This window comes from Dermochelys coriacea, chromosome 28 (assembly GCF_009764565.3).
Source record: "Dermochelys coriacea isolate rDerCor1 chromosome 28, rDerCor1.pri.v4, whole genome shotgun sequence".
Lineage (NCBI taxonomy): Eukaryota > Metazoa > Chordata > Testudines > Dermochelyidae > Dermochelys > Dermochelys coriacea.
The window spans coordinates 5,931,446-5,946,349 of record NC_050095.1 but is presented as its reverse complement, the minus strand read 5'-3'; the positions used below and the strand labels follow the sequence as shown (position 1 = coordinate 5,946,349).

Genomic DNA, 14,904 nt, shown 5'->3' with positions numbered 1-14,904 from the left:
AGGGCCTAATTTCAAGGCATAGGAGTTGGGAATGGAACTTCTCCTCTTTGTGGAACAGGAAATAACCCTCCAGCCAGACCTGGGAAAACTTCCCAGACTCCCAGTGCTGGAACCTGAATCTACTGACACTTCATTAGTTACCACCATCCCCAATCCTTGTGGCAACTGCAGACTTTATCAGTGATTGATTTTTATCTTCTCTTCAAGGTCATTGATAAGAATGTGAAATAGCACAGGGCGAAGAACCAATCCTTGCGGGAACCCACTAGAAAGAAATCCACTCGACCATGGTTCCCCATTTACAATCCCAGTTTTTAATCTATTTAATATATGCTGTGTGTCATTTGTATCTTTCTAGTTTTCTAGTCAAAATATTGTGCTGAACCAAGTCATATGCCTTACAGAAGTCTAGGTATGTTACATCAATACTATTAGCTGCAACCAAACTTTTGATCTCATCCAATAAAGATATCCAGTCAGTTTGATAGAGTCTCCATCTTTGTTAATTGGTACTAATTATATTACCCTCCTTTAATTATTTATTAATTAAATCCAGTATCAACTGCTGCATTCTCTTGCCCAGTATCGATGTCAGACTAACACTCTTGTAATTAGCTGGGTCATCTCTTTTACACCTTTTAACAATTGGCACAGCATTAGCTTTATTCCAGTCTTCTGGAATTTTCCCAGTGTTCCAAGTCCTAATTAAAATCACATTAACAGTCCACCATGCTCCTCCACCAGGTCTTTCAAAACTCTTGTTATCTGGAACCGCTGATTTAAACATGTCTAACTTTAATAGCTGCTGTTTAACATCCTTGTGAGTTCTTCTTGGAATAGAAAGACTGTCGGCGTCAACATCTTATTATGAGTACATCATCTGTTTTTCTCTAAATCCAGGAGAGAAATAGTTATTGAACACTTTTACCTCTTCTGCATTATTTTTGATAATTCTGCCATTTCCAGCTAATAATTTACCATTGTTAGGATTAATTTTGTACTTAATATACTTTTAAAAAGTTCCTTCTTATTTTCATTGATTGATCATTACCAATTTTCTACAATTCTGACCTTCTAACTTATATACTTTACTATTGACTTCCCCTTTCTTTCGTATATTTTATTTGGCGTGTGTTGGGATTCCTACCAGGGAGCCACCAGCAGGGTCCAGAGACAGCCCCATCTCCTATATCAAGCACTATGTAGTAGGTATGTGATAGAAGGAGGCAGGGTCTTCACATTTATCACCTGGGGGACACAAAGTTTCCCTCTTTCTACCCTCTGATGCCTCCTGGCATCTCTAAGCAAGGTGTGGTGGGACTCTGTTAACATGTGCCTCCTGGAGCTTCCATTTACCTGGTGCTGCTGTTCTGTGAATAGTGGGGTTGTGACTGGGGCAGCAGGTCCTGAGTGTTGGACTCTTTCTCTTTTAGGGACTGGTGACTTTTGAGGAGGTGGCTGTGTATTTCACCAAGGGGGAAGGGGCTCTCCTGGACCCCACTCAGAGAGCCCTCTACAGGGATGTCATGCAGGAGAACTATGAGACGGTGGTCTTGCTGGGTAAGGAGTCCTGTCCCGTCGGTTAGTAGAACCTGTGGGGTCTCTAAAGAACCAGAGTAGTAATATCTTTATACCTTTATTCATCATATAAGTTTTGGCAAGTTTCCTTGCCCACCATTTTTTTCCCTGATCTCCCACACACTAGTATAATTTTTGGACGTGTGCCTTTTTGGTGCCATCAGTCATTTTAAAATTGCATTTAATATATCCTTATTGGCTACATTAATAACTGGTCTCAGAGTAGCAGCCGTGTTAGTCTGTATCCGCAAAAAGAAAAGGAGTACTTGCATCTGATGAAGTGAGCTGTAGCTCACGAAATCTTATGCTCAAATAAATTTGTTAGTCTCCGAGGTGCCACAAATACTCCTTTTTCTTTTTGCATTAATAACTGTAGCTTTCATGCCTTTTCCTCATTTTAAGAGGAAAATATGCTGCCTGTAGAATTCTAAACTAGGTAAATAGGTGTATGACTCATGCATGGCTTGTGTGACAGTCAGATGAGCTCCTCTTTTGATATGAGAGTGAATAATGTTGCCATTCAGGACCCCACGGGTGAAGGGAGACCAGAGCTGTGGGAGGGGAGGAGAAGCAGGGGAGTAGATAATTCTGGGTACCAGGACATGGGGAGGGTGTGTGCAGGGTTAGAGCTCAGAAGCAGCAGGGAAGGATGAGGTAGTGAGAGATGAGGAGGGAACACAAGAAGCTCCCAAGGTTCCAGGAGGTGGTGCCGTCTGAGAGTAATGGGACAAAGAGGAGGGGAGTGTGGAGGAAGGGCACCCAGGCAGTGGACTGGGTGGGTCAGTGGGAGGGAGGAGAGGTTTGGAGATCTAGAGTTGTAGATCCAAGACCTTTAACCGCAAATCCCTTCCCAAGCCTTGTTGCTTTAGAGCCTACACTTCAGTTTTATTTCTGTTCAGTTTCACTTCATTATACATATTTTTTCCCCAAATACTATTAATTTAACTCTTGACCCCCCTCGCCATATCTATGCACAGGGACCCTGGCCACCGATCCTCAGTCCTTGCTGCATTCCTCCCTCCCATTACAGGGCCACTACCCAGGCACAAATGGGCACTTTGTTGATGATGTCACAGGTTGGTAGTGTAGCCTGTACCATCTTTTCACCTAAAAGACTACGTATTGGGGTACAACTTGCCCTTGTCCATGGCAACTCAAAGTTAATGGAGGAGATGAAATATGGTGAAACACACAAAAACTTGATTTAATACAGACGGTTATAATTGAAATCATAGGCAAAAATCAATACACCAAACGATTAGACTAAGATAAGTACAGTAAAGAGGGTCTTGCATGGTGCATACTTACCAGTTATGGACACCATTGGAAACAAAAATGGAGGGGCAAGGGAGACCATCAGAAGCTAGGCCCTGCTTTAGTTTACACTGTCTCAGGGACCCGACAAAATGAGAAAATGGTAACTAGGAGAGGTATTTTATCCCCTTCTTTATGGTAATAGTATGGCTATATAACATATCTGCTCCTTTACTCTAATTACAAGAATGTCAGTAGCTGCCCCAACCCATATGTGGCCTTTGGGAAGTCCATAATTAGGCATGAAGCATTAATACTCATGATTTACGTCACTTATTTCTTAATAATTCTAATATATGAATGCAGTCCAACTGCTAAGATACTTCATAGCAACCTAATTGCTAAAGACGCCCCAAACGTCCTTCTTTCAGAATCCTGTGGTGTGTTGCACCTGTTTGTGGTTACTCGTTAGTCTCTCAGAATGAGGGTGCAAAATATCTGACCTGGGATCCTCTCCTTAGGCCTATTTAGGTAAATCCCAGACTTCAGCATAACTACTCCCACAAAGCCTCAACCTAATATAAGCCCCTTAACTGTAGCAAGCTTAGGCTATGTCTAAACTACTGCAGTAACTCAACCTATGCTGCGCAACTCCAGCTACGGGAATAACATAGCTGGAGTCGATGTATCTTAGGTCGAGTTACCGCAGGGTCCATTTACATTACTCTTCTCATCAGGGGTAGAGTACAGAGGTCCACTGGAGAGTGATCTTCAGTCGATTTAGCAGGTCTTTACTAGACCTGCTACATCAACCACTGGTGGATCGATCTCAGAGCTTTGATCCCGGCTGTAGTGTAGTCCCTGCGCTTAATAACCAATTTATTTATGATTACCTCCTTGCACCTCCACCCATGTTCCAAGCTAATAAGCAATACTCTGATCATGACATTTTACTTTTAGCAAGTATAAAATTGTCCACAAGACAGGAGACTAGGTCATAGATGATAAAATCAGGTCGGGGTCAACAGGAGTGAGAGTTTGGAAAGAGTCTTGTCCCCCCTCTCCCCATCTGCAGCAGCCACAAGCTGTCTTCCCTCCAGGATCCTTGGATCTTTGAGTCTGGCCCTCCTAAAGTTGCACGGCCCAGTTCTTGTTTCCTACATTCTCCTTTTCCGGAAGAATTAGAGGCTGTTGCTCCTGAATTTTACTGTTTAATTCCCCAGACTTCTCCACACACTAGGGGAGTTTCATTCTCCCTCCCATTACACCTGAGTCAGTAGATTTCCTAATTCCCCAAAATGTACTTTTGCAATGTCACAGATCTGGGATAGCTGAGCCTTTGGCCTGCCTCCATGGTCTGCTCAAGAAATGCCCCCTCAGGTATCAGGCCTTTAGCCAGCCCATCTCTATGGGTAGGAAACCACATACCTCTCCTTTTTGACTAGGGTTTGAGGATTGCAGCTTCTCCTCCACTGTTTTCACTGAACTAACCTCCAGTTTCTGTACTTCGCTTTCTCTCCAAGTGCTGTGAGCAGTGTGTGTGTGTGTGTATTTGTGTGTGATTTAAGGTAGGAATTTTGGTGGTACTTGTATGATGCCAATATAGACCTCAGTTTCCCTCTTTGATTGGTATTGCTATGATTAGAAAGAGCAGGAGACGTGAAGTTTTTTTGTCATTTAGCTGTCATGGAGTGATATGAATGGGTCATTAAGGACTGGCTGGGACCAACCTACATCAGTGGAATACCTGACAGAGACAAGGGAATAATTCTCCCCTCTCCATGGGAGGATCTCTGCTTCGCTGAGAGAAGCATACATGGACTTAAGTTTTTGGGAGCAGGAAGAACTGGGCTTGCAGACACAGGGAGCTCTACCGGAGTGAAGACAAATGGACGGGCACAGTGAAAGGAAACCAAACTGTTTTCTACAGCAGCACGGCTCAGGGGCATTGGCCAATATGGGCTATATTGTCTTCTTCGCTTCTCTGTCCTAATCTAAGGGCTTTCCAGCGCTGTGTTTTAGTTGACTTATAAACCCTGCTATGTTTTAAAAGTTTGCCCAATGTCGCAGCAAAAACTTGCTCTCTGCATTGAATGAGGAACAGTCTCTGAAGAGGAGTGTCGTTCAGCTGGACCTGCTGGGCAGAGCTCACAGGTTGGAATAGGAGTGTTGAAGCCAGAGGCTCAGTCTCAGATGTTGAAGCTCCATGGCCCATCCTTGTGGAAGAGTAGGACCTATTGGGAGTCTCGTGCACTGAATGGGCACCTCCCAACGACTGTTTAAAACCCAGAGCATTGCACAGATCCTATGGATCCATGACAGTGTGCCAGTGTGCCTTATGGGGAAAAGATATTAAACAAGAATAGGAACTAAATGCGAATTTACCGTTGCCCCCTCATCAGTCCTCGTGGGAATCCATGATCAGTTCCAAAGTGTATTAAAAGCTTCCTTAAAGACTTACCTCCGGGTTATCAGGTCATGTCAGTTTTGTCAGAGGGCTTTCCATTCACCCTCCCACTTCTCTGGTCTCACGCAGACAGCAAGCAGCAAAAGACCAGAAGTCCGAAGCGCAGATAATGCGATGCTTATTGGGGTTAGTTTCCAAGCAGGCATATTGCAATGTCCTTCACACCAGTTGCGCTTATCTTTGTTCGCCGACAAAGCCTGTTTCCCCATGTTCCCTTCCCAGCTCTGACTCCACAGAGCATTTTCCCTGTTTCCCTTCCCAGCTCTGATGCCGCAGAGCCTCGCCTGTGTCCCTGTTCCCATTTCCCCCCCCTTAACAAACATGATTCCAATTTCCCTTCCCCCTCCTGTTTGACCCCCTTTATATAGTAATATTCTCAGCTATACCCTAACCAATCATTGTACTGAAATTTAACTAACCAATTCCAACATATTGTAACACAATTCTCTAACCAATTTTTTTCCCACTACCCTAATTAACTTACACAGCAGACAGAAACAATTAGAGAACCAGACTGATTAACAAGGTAAAAGTGGTGGCCATAAAGATAAAACAATACGGAAATGAGGGTTTCACAACATGGATAAGTGATTTCTTGCCAGACAGGATGCTATCAAACTAAGTTTTCTTTAACCATCTTAAGATCTGTTTCTTTATCTGGTGATGATGGGCACCATCTGGACAGGATTGTCTTCCTAACAGCCCAATACCACCTTAGGTCAATGTGACTGGTTTGGGATACGAGGATGTGACCGTTCACTTCCCAGCTTATGGCTGCCCCTGCTGCTTAGCCAAGAGCCTTCATCTGTGGCCTTGTTCTTAGGCTATCCTAGTGAGAGAAGGCCCATACACAGGCGTACTGTGAGTTTGATTCTTTGCTTTTATACCCCTGTAAGTAGCTAAGTGATAAAAATACACCTAAGTTCTTAAAGTGTAGGCTTTACAGGCAGGCCTCAATATCTATATTCTAACAGTGGGTTTTACCCCTTCCCCCATTCTGTGTCTGTCTTGTCTATTTAGATTGTAAATTCTTCAGGGCATGGGCCATCTACTATTCTCTGTACTTTCCCTAGCACAATGGTGACCCACTATTAGTTGCTCCTTAGGCACTAAGGTAATGAATATTATTTTTATAATAATAATAACTATCCTGCCACTTTGAGCCAGCGAAGATGGCCTTGGGATGTTAGTGCTTAAAAAGTGAGCTGGGATTACAACCATGGAATGTTCTTTGTGACAAGAATCCTACAAATTCCACTGACCTCCCTTGTTTTCTTTGCCTGGAGTAGGGTTTCCAATTTCCAAACCTGGTGTGATCTCGCAGCTGGAACGAGGGGAAGAGCCGTGGCTCCCGGACCTCCAGGGCTCTGAGAAAGAAGTGCTCCCGAGAGCTGCCTGCGCAGGTGAGGAATTACGTAAACCAACCCAAAAACTGTTTGGGAATGCAGGAAACATTTGGGATGCCCTACAAAGACTTTGTGAGCTCTCCAAGTTCAGGATTGTTCCCTGCAGAATGGAATCGTTATGGCAGATGTCACTCATGGCTTCCCACCTATTCTGAATAACAACTGGCAGAAGGTCACTTTCCCCTGAGTGTTCTGGTGAGATGCAGACCAAAAACTGATCCCTTCCTCTCTCCTCTGGGAAAGGGTTTGGGGAAAATCAGCTCCTGATAGGTTTGATCTCTCTCCTACGTATTTTGGTTTGTTCATCCCTTTTTCCATTCCTCTTTCTGAGATTTCCTTTCTGTCCGGTGCAGGGAGTGACCTATGTCCGGATTCTCTCCATCTCCCATCAGGTGATGGGATGGTGCGTGAGAATGAGGAGGAGACACCCCAGCAGGAAGATGCTGAGCAAGCAGAACCACATGGAACATTATCAGGAACATCCAAAGGGAATGATTCCAGGAGTTGTGCACTCCCAGAAAAAGAGAGAGCGTGTGAGACTGAGCAGAGGCCAGAGGAAAACTTCAGTAGCCACTCAGACCTTATTACATGTGAGAGAATCAACTTGGAAGAGACACGCTACACATGCCATGAGATTGGGAAAAGCTTTAATCGGAGCTCAAACCTTCTCACACATCAGAGAATCCACACGGAAGAGAAACCCTACACATGCTCTGACTGTGGGAAAAGCTTTAGTCGGCATTCACACCTTATCACGCATCAGAGAATCCACACAGGAGAGAGGCCCTACACATGCTCTGAGTGTGGGAAAAGCTTCAGTCAGAGCTCGACCCTTATCACACATCGTAGAATCCACACAGGAGAGACGCGCTACATGTGCTATGAGTGCGGGAAAAGATTCAATCAGTTGGCTGCCCTGATCACACATCAGAGAATCCACAGAGGAGAGATGCCCTACACGTGCTCTGAGTGTGGGAAAGACTTCAATTACAGCTCTGCCCTGATCACACATCAGCGAATCCACACAGGAGAGAGGCCTTACACATGCTCTGAGTGTGGGAAAAGTTTCAATCGGAGCTCTAACCTTATTTCACATAAGAGAATCCATACAGGAGAGAAGCCTTACAGGTGCTCTGAGTGTGGGAAAAGCTTCAATCAGAGCTCGACCCTTATCGTACATCGTAGAATCCACACAGGAGAGACGCCCTACACATGCTCTGAGTGTGGGAAAAGTTTCAATCAGAGCTCGACCCTTATCACACATCGTAGAATCCACACAGGGGAGATGCCCTACACATGCTCTGAGTGCGGGAAAACCTTCAATCAGAGGTCTGCCCTGATCACACATCAAAGAATCCACACAGGAGAGATGCCCTACACATGCTCTGAGTGTGGGAAGAGCTTCAGTCGCAGTTCTGCCCTGATCACACATCAGCGACTCCACACAGGAGAGAGGCCTTACACGTGCTCCGAGTGTGGGAAAAGCTTCAATCAGAGCTCAAACCTTATCTCGCATCAGAGAATCCACACAGGAGAGAAGCCCTACACATGCTCTGAGTGTGGGAAAAGCTTCAAAAATAGCTCACACCTTATTAGACATCAGAAAATACACAGGAGACAGAACTGTAACAAATGCCTTGATTAGGGCTGGGCAAAGATTATTTTTTTAAATCACATTTTCTAATTCTCATAGTGATCTGTGCACCATCTTCACCATGGTCTCTTAGCTTCCCCAGATCAATTGCCTGCTTCTGCCTTTTGCAACTCACCCTTCTTTGGGATCAGTCCTGTGATCTTTTCTATCAACTCCTTTCCTTTTGAGTTGTAGGAGTGTGTATCCCTCCAGCCTGGAATGTTCATCAGCTCCCGGAAGGAGAGAGAGATTTGATTCACAACTATGTACACTGAGATAATGTATGCTGTGCCTTACATCCACTAGGACTGTATATGGCTGCTCAAGTGAGTGATCTTGATGTAAAAAGACAATTACAGTTGTAGTGCCGATGCAGTCCAGGTGTAGTGGTTGGCATTAGGTTTCCCCTTGACCTGACTAAATTCCATCACTTTTCCTAGTCTTTAAACAAACCCTGTGCATCACGGTTATACCGTTCCCCCATTTCAAAGAAATTGTTACTCATAGAGTTTCCTCTTCGGTAACAAATGGTTTCATTCCCAGTTGCTGTGTTGTTGCTTCAGGTTGTGTTAGAGAGCAGATATTTTTACTACCATTTTCCTTCCTTAAAATATATTGAACTATAAAAAAGAGCAGGGATAGGGAAAAATGTCATTTCCCCTCTGTAACAACAGAAGAAGATAGGGTAAATCCGAGGGATTCCCTTATTCCCAATCACCATCCCAACCCTCCCGTTGTTTAATTGGTTATGTCAGTATTTTTTCTAAAGGGCTGTGAAGAGGATTCCCTAGTAAATCATAGAATATCAGGGTTGGAAGGCACCTCAGGAGGTCATCTAGTCCAACTCCCTGCTCAAAGGAGGACCAAATGATTTGGAACTAAGCAAAATACCAATGCATGTGGCTCCTAAAGCAGTTGTGGCCCAGGCCCTGCAGGAGGTTGCTCCTGAAGATCTCTCCTTCCTGATCAGGTGCATGTTGCCTATTATTTGGGAAATGCAATCCCTATCTAGGTAGGGATGGGAAAAATGGAAGTGACATTTCTCTTCAGCTCACCCCTGGGAGATGCTGCAAATGTGTAGAAAATGAAATCCATGTTGAATGTGATATAGCTGCAGAAAGACACCTATTTTTAATAGATACCTGACATTTGCTGTCTTACAAGGAATCTGAGCAGCACCTAAATGAAATCTGTACCACCAGATTAAAGAAATAAAAGGCATATTTGCGGGAGTTATTCCTTACTATCGCTACTGATTATGTTGTGTGGGTGGTGAAGAATTCTACTCCAGAGAAGTCTAAAATTACTCCAAGTAAGGTCAAAGCTATGATAACCTGTGGCCCAGGTAAAGTATTTTAGGTCCCTGCTCCCTTGTTAAGTGGCACTGATCACACTCCTAAAGGATGTCATGATTACATTGGGCACAACTGTCTTTTACCATTTGGATCCAAAGTTTCATGAAGCAGAGAGAGAAAAACAGCTGATTCCTTCAGAGCCATTCCATGTCTATGCGTCCCAATCTGGCTGCCTTGTTGGACAAGAAGCCCTTCTGTGCTGGGCAAATGATGGTAGCCAATGAGGGAATGTATCAGATTCCAAATTCAGACTGTAGGATACGTGAATGCTAAGTCCAGAGTCTGTGGTTTGGTCTCTTAGTTTTGCTATTAAGTCTAATGCATTTGTATCACTTCTTCTCCTGCTGCTAGTTTGAAAGATTAGAAAGCGTGAAAATAGATCACAGGTGGTTTTTCATGATGCAGCCTTCCCACATAGTGTGAGACCCCTTCCACCCACACTTCTGGGAGAAGACCCAGGGAGAAATGAACTCTCAGAAATGGAAGGCTCCTAGCTTATGGTAGAATGTGACTTCACACAAAGCTCACTGGGTGGAAATGGGAATCAAGAGAAAACTGCCCTGTAAATTTATATTTTGTAATCTTTGAATAAGTTACCAGCAGCAATGAAATTAAACATGAAGTTAATGAGTGTAATATAAGAGGCTGATCATGTAATAACTTGCAGTGTTACAATAGAATTTAGGTTTTCTTCTAGTTCTCTCCCTGCCCCCTCCTACTACATAGAAAATGGTGGCTAATCCTGAAATTAAAGCCTCACTCCAAAGGAATTAGAGTGGGGGAATATGTTAAATAGTATGTACAAGAATAGATACCCAGTACAGATGGTAATTATTTCTATTTAAAATGGAATTTATTATGATAAATTTTAAAATAAATCTTCCCTTAAGAGGAAAATTACTTGAAACAAGATATGTAGCATTTTACCCAGTTAGAGGGTAAAAGCCACAGAGTTTTAGAGATCTCTTGTTTGGAAAGCAAAGATGTCACATCAGGCAGGAGATGTCAAAATCTAAAATGGTGATGGATGTGTGATGGTAGCTTTTCTGAGTTATTTTTTTGGTTTGTTTTTTTAATTTAATTTTAATTTTGCAACCAGTTACTTTTATAGGTGCTGAGGACCCTTTTCCTTTTGAGAACAGCTATTTAACCATCAGGCCTGGATCTGTAAACCTCCCCAAAACTGGCCTTGTGTTTCTTTCAGTTTTGATATCTTTGGTGTTCACACATCCACATTACATGTGGCTCACAGAAACAGATACTTTGAGAAACCTGCTGGGTTAAGCAGGCCTTTTCCAAAACAACATTGGCCCAAAGTCTGCCTCAATTCAGCTGGATTGGGACATGTCTGTATCAAAGGAGTGGTTCACACCTGATTTGCCTAGAGACCTTGGGGGAGGTGTGGTAAGATAGGGTAAGTAGGAATCAACACCAAAAAAGTTAAATGTAAGGGTGAAAGACCTTCACCTTGCAGATCAACATGCCTGTTCTTTTCATTCCCTCTGAAGCATCTGGTACTGGTCACTCTCAGGCAGCACACTGGGCTAGATGGACCATTGGTCTGACTCAGTATGTCCAGCCTTGTGTTCTTATGTAAGCCTTGTAGGACCTTGTCTACACTGGCAAGTTTCTGCGAAGTAAAGCAGCTTTCTGTGGTGTAACTCCTGAGGTGTACACACTGCCAAGCCACTGAGTGCGCAGAAACTGCAATTGCAGCTCTGTTTTTTAAAAAAAAAAAAAAAAGCCACCCCGACGAGAGGCGTAGAGCTTTCTGTTCCAGAACTACAGCGCCGCGGTGCAAGTGTAGACACCCTGGTCGATTACAGCGCTGCGATTGACCTCCGGGAGGTGTCCCACAATCCCTGTTCTCGCCTCTCTGGTCATCGGTTTGAACTCTACTGCACTGACCGCAGACTACCAACTGTGAACCCCACCCCTTAAATTCCCTGGGAATTTTGAAAGTCCCCTTCCTGTTTGCTTGGTTACACATGCAGTGGTCTCAGCGCATCTTTCCAGGTGACCTTGCTTGGAGTAATGCTGAGCTGCTGGACCTCATCAGCATTTGGGGAGAGGAGGCTGTCCACTTCCAGCTGTGCTCTAGCCGTAGGAATTATACCTATAGAAAGATTTCACAATGAGAGAAAGGGGCCATGACCAGGACACACCGCAATGCAGAGTCAAAGTGAAGGAGCTGTGGAACGCCTATTCCTTGGCATGGGAGGCAAACCGCCGCTCCAGTGCTGCACCCATGAGCTCCTGGTTCTACAAAGAGCTGGATGTGATAATCAGTGGTGACCCCACCTCCACTGTGAAGGCCACTGTGGATACTTCAGTGGCTCACATGCCAGTCGATAGCGGACTGAGCCAGGAGGAGGAAATCTTGGATAAGGATGTGGAGGCGGAGGGATCCCCAGAGGCAGAGGATGAGTCAGAGGTTAGAGATGCATGCAGCCAGGAGTTCTTCTCTACCCCAGAGGAGGATAGCCAGTCACAGCTGTCAGAGTTTGGCAAAGCACAAACAGGAGAGGAGGCCCCTGGTAAGTGGCTTTGATCTTGGGAATCACTTGAAGTGAGTTCTTGGGAGCAGGAGGGTTGCAGAAAGCAGGCTTGTGTCTGTATGATGTGCGTACCACCGCATGCCCAGTCTGAGTGGCGGAACAGGGTGATAATTGACTCCCTCACTTTATGGGAATCTGCACCAGAGATCTCCATGAAACTCTCATGGAGATACAGGGCAATCCGCTGCTGCAGGTTCTTTGGCAGAGCTGCTTTGTTTCTTGCCCCATTAAGGGTAACTTTCCTGCAGTACTCTGCCAGCATGGGAGGAGTGGGGCGACCATTGCCGCACATAGGCGGGCCACATAAGAAACAGGCTGTACGCCACAGTCTTGGAGAAGACTCTTGATTCTCTGCTCACCCTCAGCAGAGAGGTATCTTCCATAATGAACACAGCGTGTGGAAAATGTGGGCACAGGAATGATTGTAAGGCCCCTCCCTACAGTGCTGTCTCTCCCCAAGAGCCACGTGCCCAGTGTACAGTACGGTCCTGGAACAGTGATTTTTCCCTGCCCCTGCTGTTACCATTTTGGGGGTCTTGTGGCTCATATGTGCTTGCCTGGGTTAGCCAGTTAGTGACAGGTGTGTGAATAGTGGCTATGTTTTAAATCACTGCATCAGTGGTCTCTGTGTTGCAAACAATACTGCTTCTGTAAAATGTTGCATTTTGGCTTCACAGATACGCCCTTGGGAGCCCAGCCTCCCTCTTTGTTATCGCCGGCTGAATGGCTGCTGAGAATTAGAAAGTGGCCATGAAGAACTAAAGAGAACTTTCTGCATGAGGTAATGATGCACTCTGTGGCCGAAAAACAAGAATTAAAAGAGTGAGCGGACAGCGAGAAGAGGGACCAAAAGGAGAACGGTGCGCCAGAACGAAGCCATGGAGCGGCTCTTAAACCTTATGGAGTCCAAAGCGGTCATGCTCCAGGCACTACCAGCACTGCAAACCGAGGAGCTCTGTGACTGCCCTCCCATGCATCCACTGTCGCAAAACTCTTTCCCGTGCCTCCCCCAGACAACACCAACACACTCTTATTAACCTTCTGGCTCCAGTCTGTACCCGCTGTATTCCACTCCTGCCTCACCACAGTCCAGCCCTGCAGATGTTCAGTACCCAGTGCACTCAACACCCATCCCTTTGTAGTTTTATTCCTGATGAAGTACAGTACCCACTGCATTGTATTCCAAAGTATAAGGTTGCATAGGATACCTGGGCATACACAAATCTTTAACCTTCCCTGGACCCCACCTCCTCATGGGATCTCTTTTCCCCATCACCCACAGCGCTGATGTGGTGGTGTTGTTTTTCCCTCTCCTGCGGTGGTTGTTTTTTAATAAAAGAATACTTTTGGTTTGAAAGCAATCTTTATTCCATTAATGGAAAGCAAACAGAACCTTGCAAAGAAACACGCAATTTTCTTAAACCATTATAGTGCTTCTATCACAATCACGTCTTAGCATTACAAGCACTGCACTCCCGTGCATAGCAACAAATATTAGTGGCTTTCAGCTTCAAATTGCTGTCTCAAGGCATCCCTGATCCTTATGGCCCCACACTGTGCCCCTGTAATAGCCCTGGTCTCTGGTTGTTCAAACTCAGCCTCCAGGTTCTGAGCCTCAGCAGTCCAGCCCTGAGTGAAGCTTTCACCCTTCCCTTCACAAATATTATGTGGCTTACAGCACGCAGCTGTAAACATTAGAATATTGTTATCAGCCACGTACAGCCTTCCATATAGGCAGCACCAGCGGGCCTTTAAATGGTCAAAAGCACACTCAACAGTCATTCTGCACTTGCTCAGCCTGTTGTTGAACTGATCCTTGCTGCTGTCAAGGTGCCCTGTGTATGGCTTCATAAACCATGGCATTAAGGGGGTAAGCATGGTCTCCCAGCATCACAGTGGGAATTTTGACTTCCCCTACAGTGATCTTCTGGTCCGGGAAGAAAGTCCCTGCTTTCAGCTTCCTGACTAGGCCAGTGTTCGGAAAGATGCATGTGTCATGCCCTTTCCAGATTAGCCTGTGTTAATGTCCATGAAACACCCATGGTCATCCACAAGTGTCTGGAGAACCATAGAAAAATACCCCTTGTGATTAATGTACTTGATGGCTAGGTAGTCAGGTGCCAGAATTGGAATATGCGTGCCATCTATCCCACTCCGGAGTTAGGGAAGCCCATTTGTGCAAAGCCATCCACAATGTCACACATGTTGCCCATAGTCTCAGTCTTTCAGAGCAGGATGAAATTTATGGCCCTGCACACTTGTCAAAACACATCCAGTGGTCGACTTTCCCACTCCAAACTGGTTAGCGACTGATTGGTAGCAGTCTGGAATAGCCAGCTTCCACAGTGCAATTGCCACGCGCTTCTCCAATGACAGGGCAGCTCTCATTCTTGGGTCCTTGCGCTGAAGGGCTGGGGCGAGCTCATCACACAGTCCCATGAATGTGGCTTTCCTCATCCAAAAGCTCTTCAGCCTCTGCTCATCATCCCACATGTGCATGATGATGTGATCCCACCACTCAGTGCTTGTTTCCCAAGCCCGAAAGAGGCACTCCACTGTGGTCAGCACCTCCATGAATGCCACAAGCAATCTCATGTCGTAACTACTACACATGGCAAAATCAATGTCGAACTCCTCTTACCTTCGTAGTTTT

General features: G+C 45.1%; 2 protein-coding genes across 2 annotated transcripts in view; both read left to right on the top strand.

The window, feature by feature from the left end:
• LOC119849382 overlaps positions 1 to 13,608 on the top strand; it is a 167,972-nt gene extending 154,364 nt beyond the window's left edge. The window contains exons 18-20 of the mRNA XM_038386386.2: positions 1,434 to 1,560; positions 6,589 to 6,702; positions 7,059 to 13,608. Of these exons, the coding sequence (XP_038242314.2) occupies positions 1,434 to 1,560; positions 6,589 to 6,702; positions 7,059 to 8,350 (1,533 nt within the window). The 3' untranslated portion in view covers positions 8,351 to 13,608. The remainder of the gene's footprint in view (positions 1 to 1,433; positions 1,561 to 6,588; positions 6,703 to 7,058) is intronic.
• The window catches only part of LOC119849388 (zinc finger protein OZF-like), an 875,044-nt gene that overhangs the window by 268,015 nt on the left and 592,125 nt on the right, over positions 1 to 14,904 (top strand). The window lies entirely within an intron of this gene.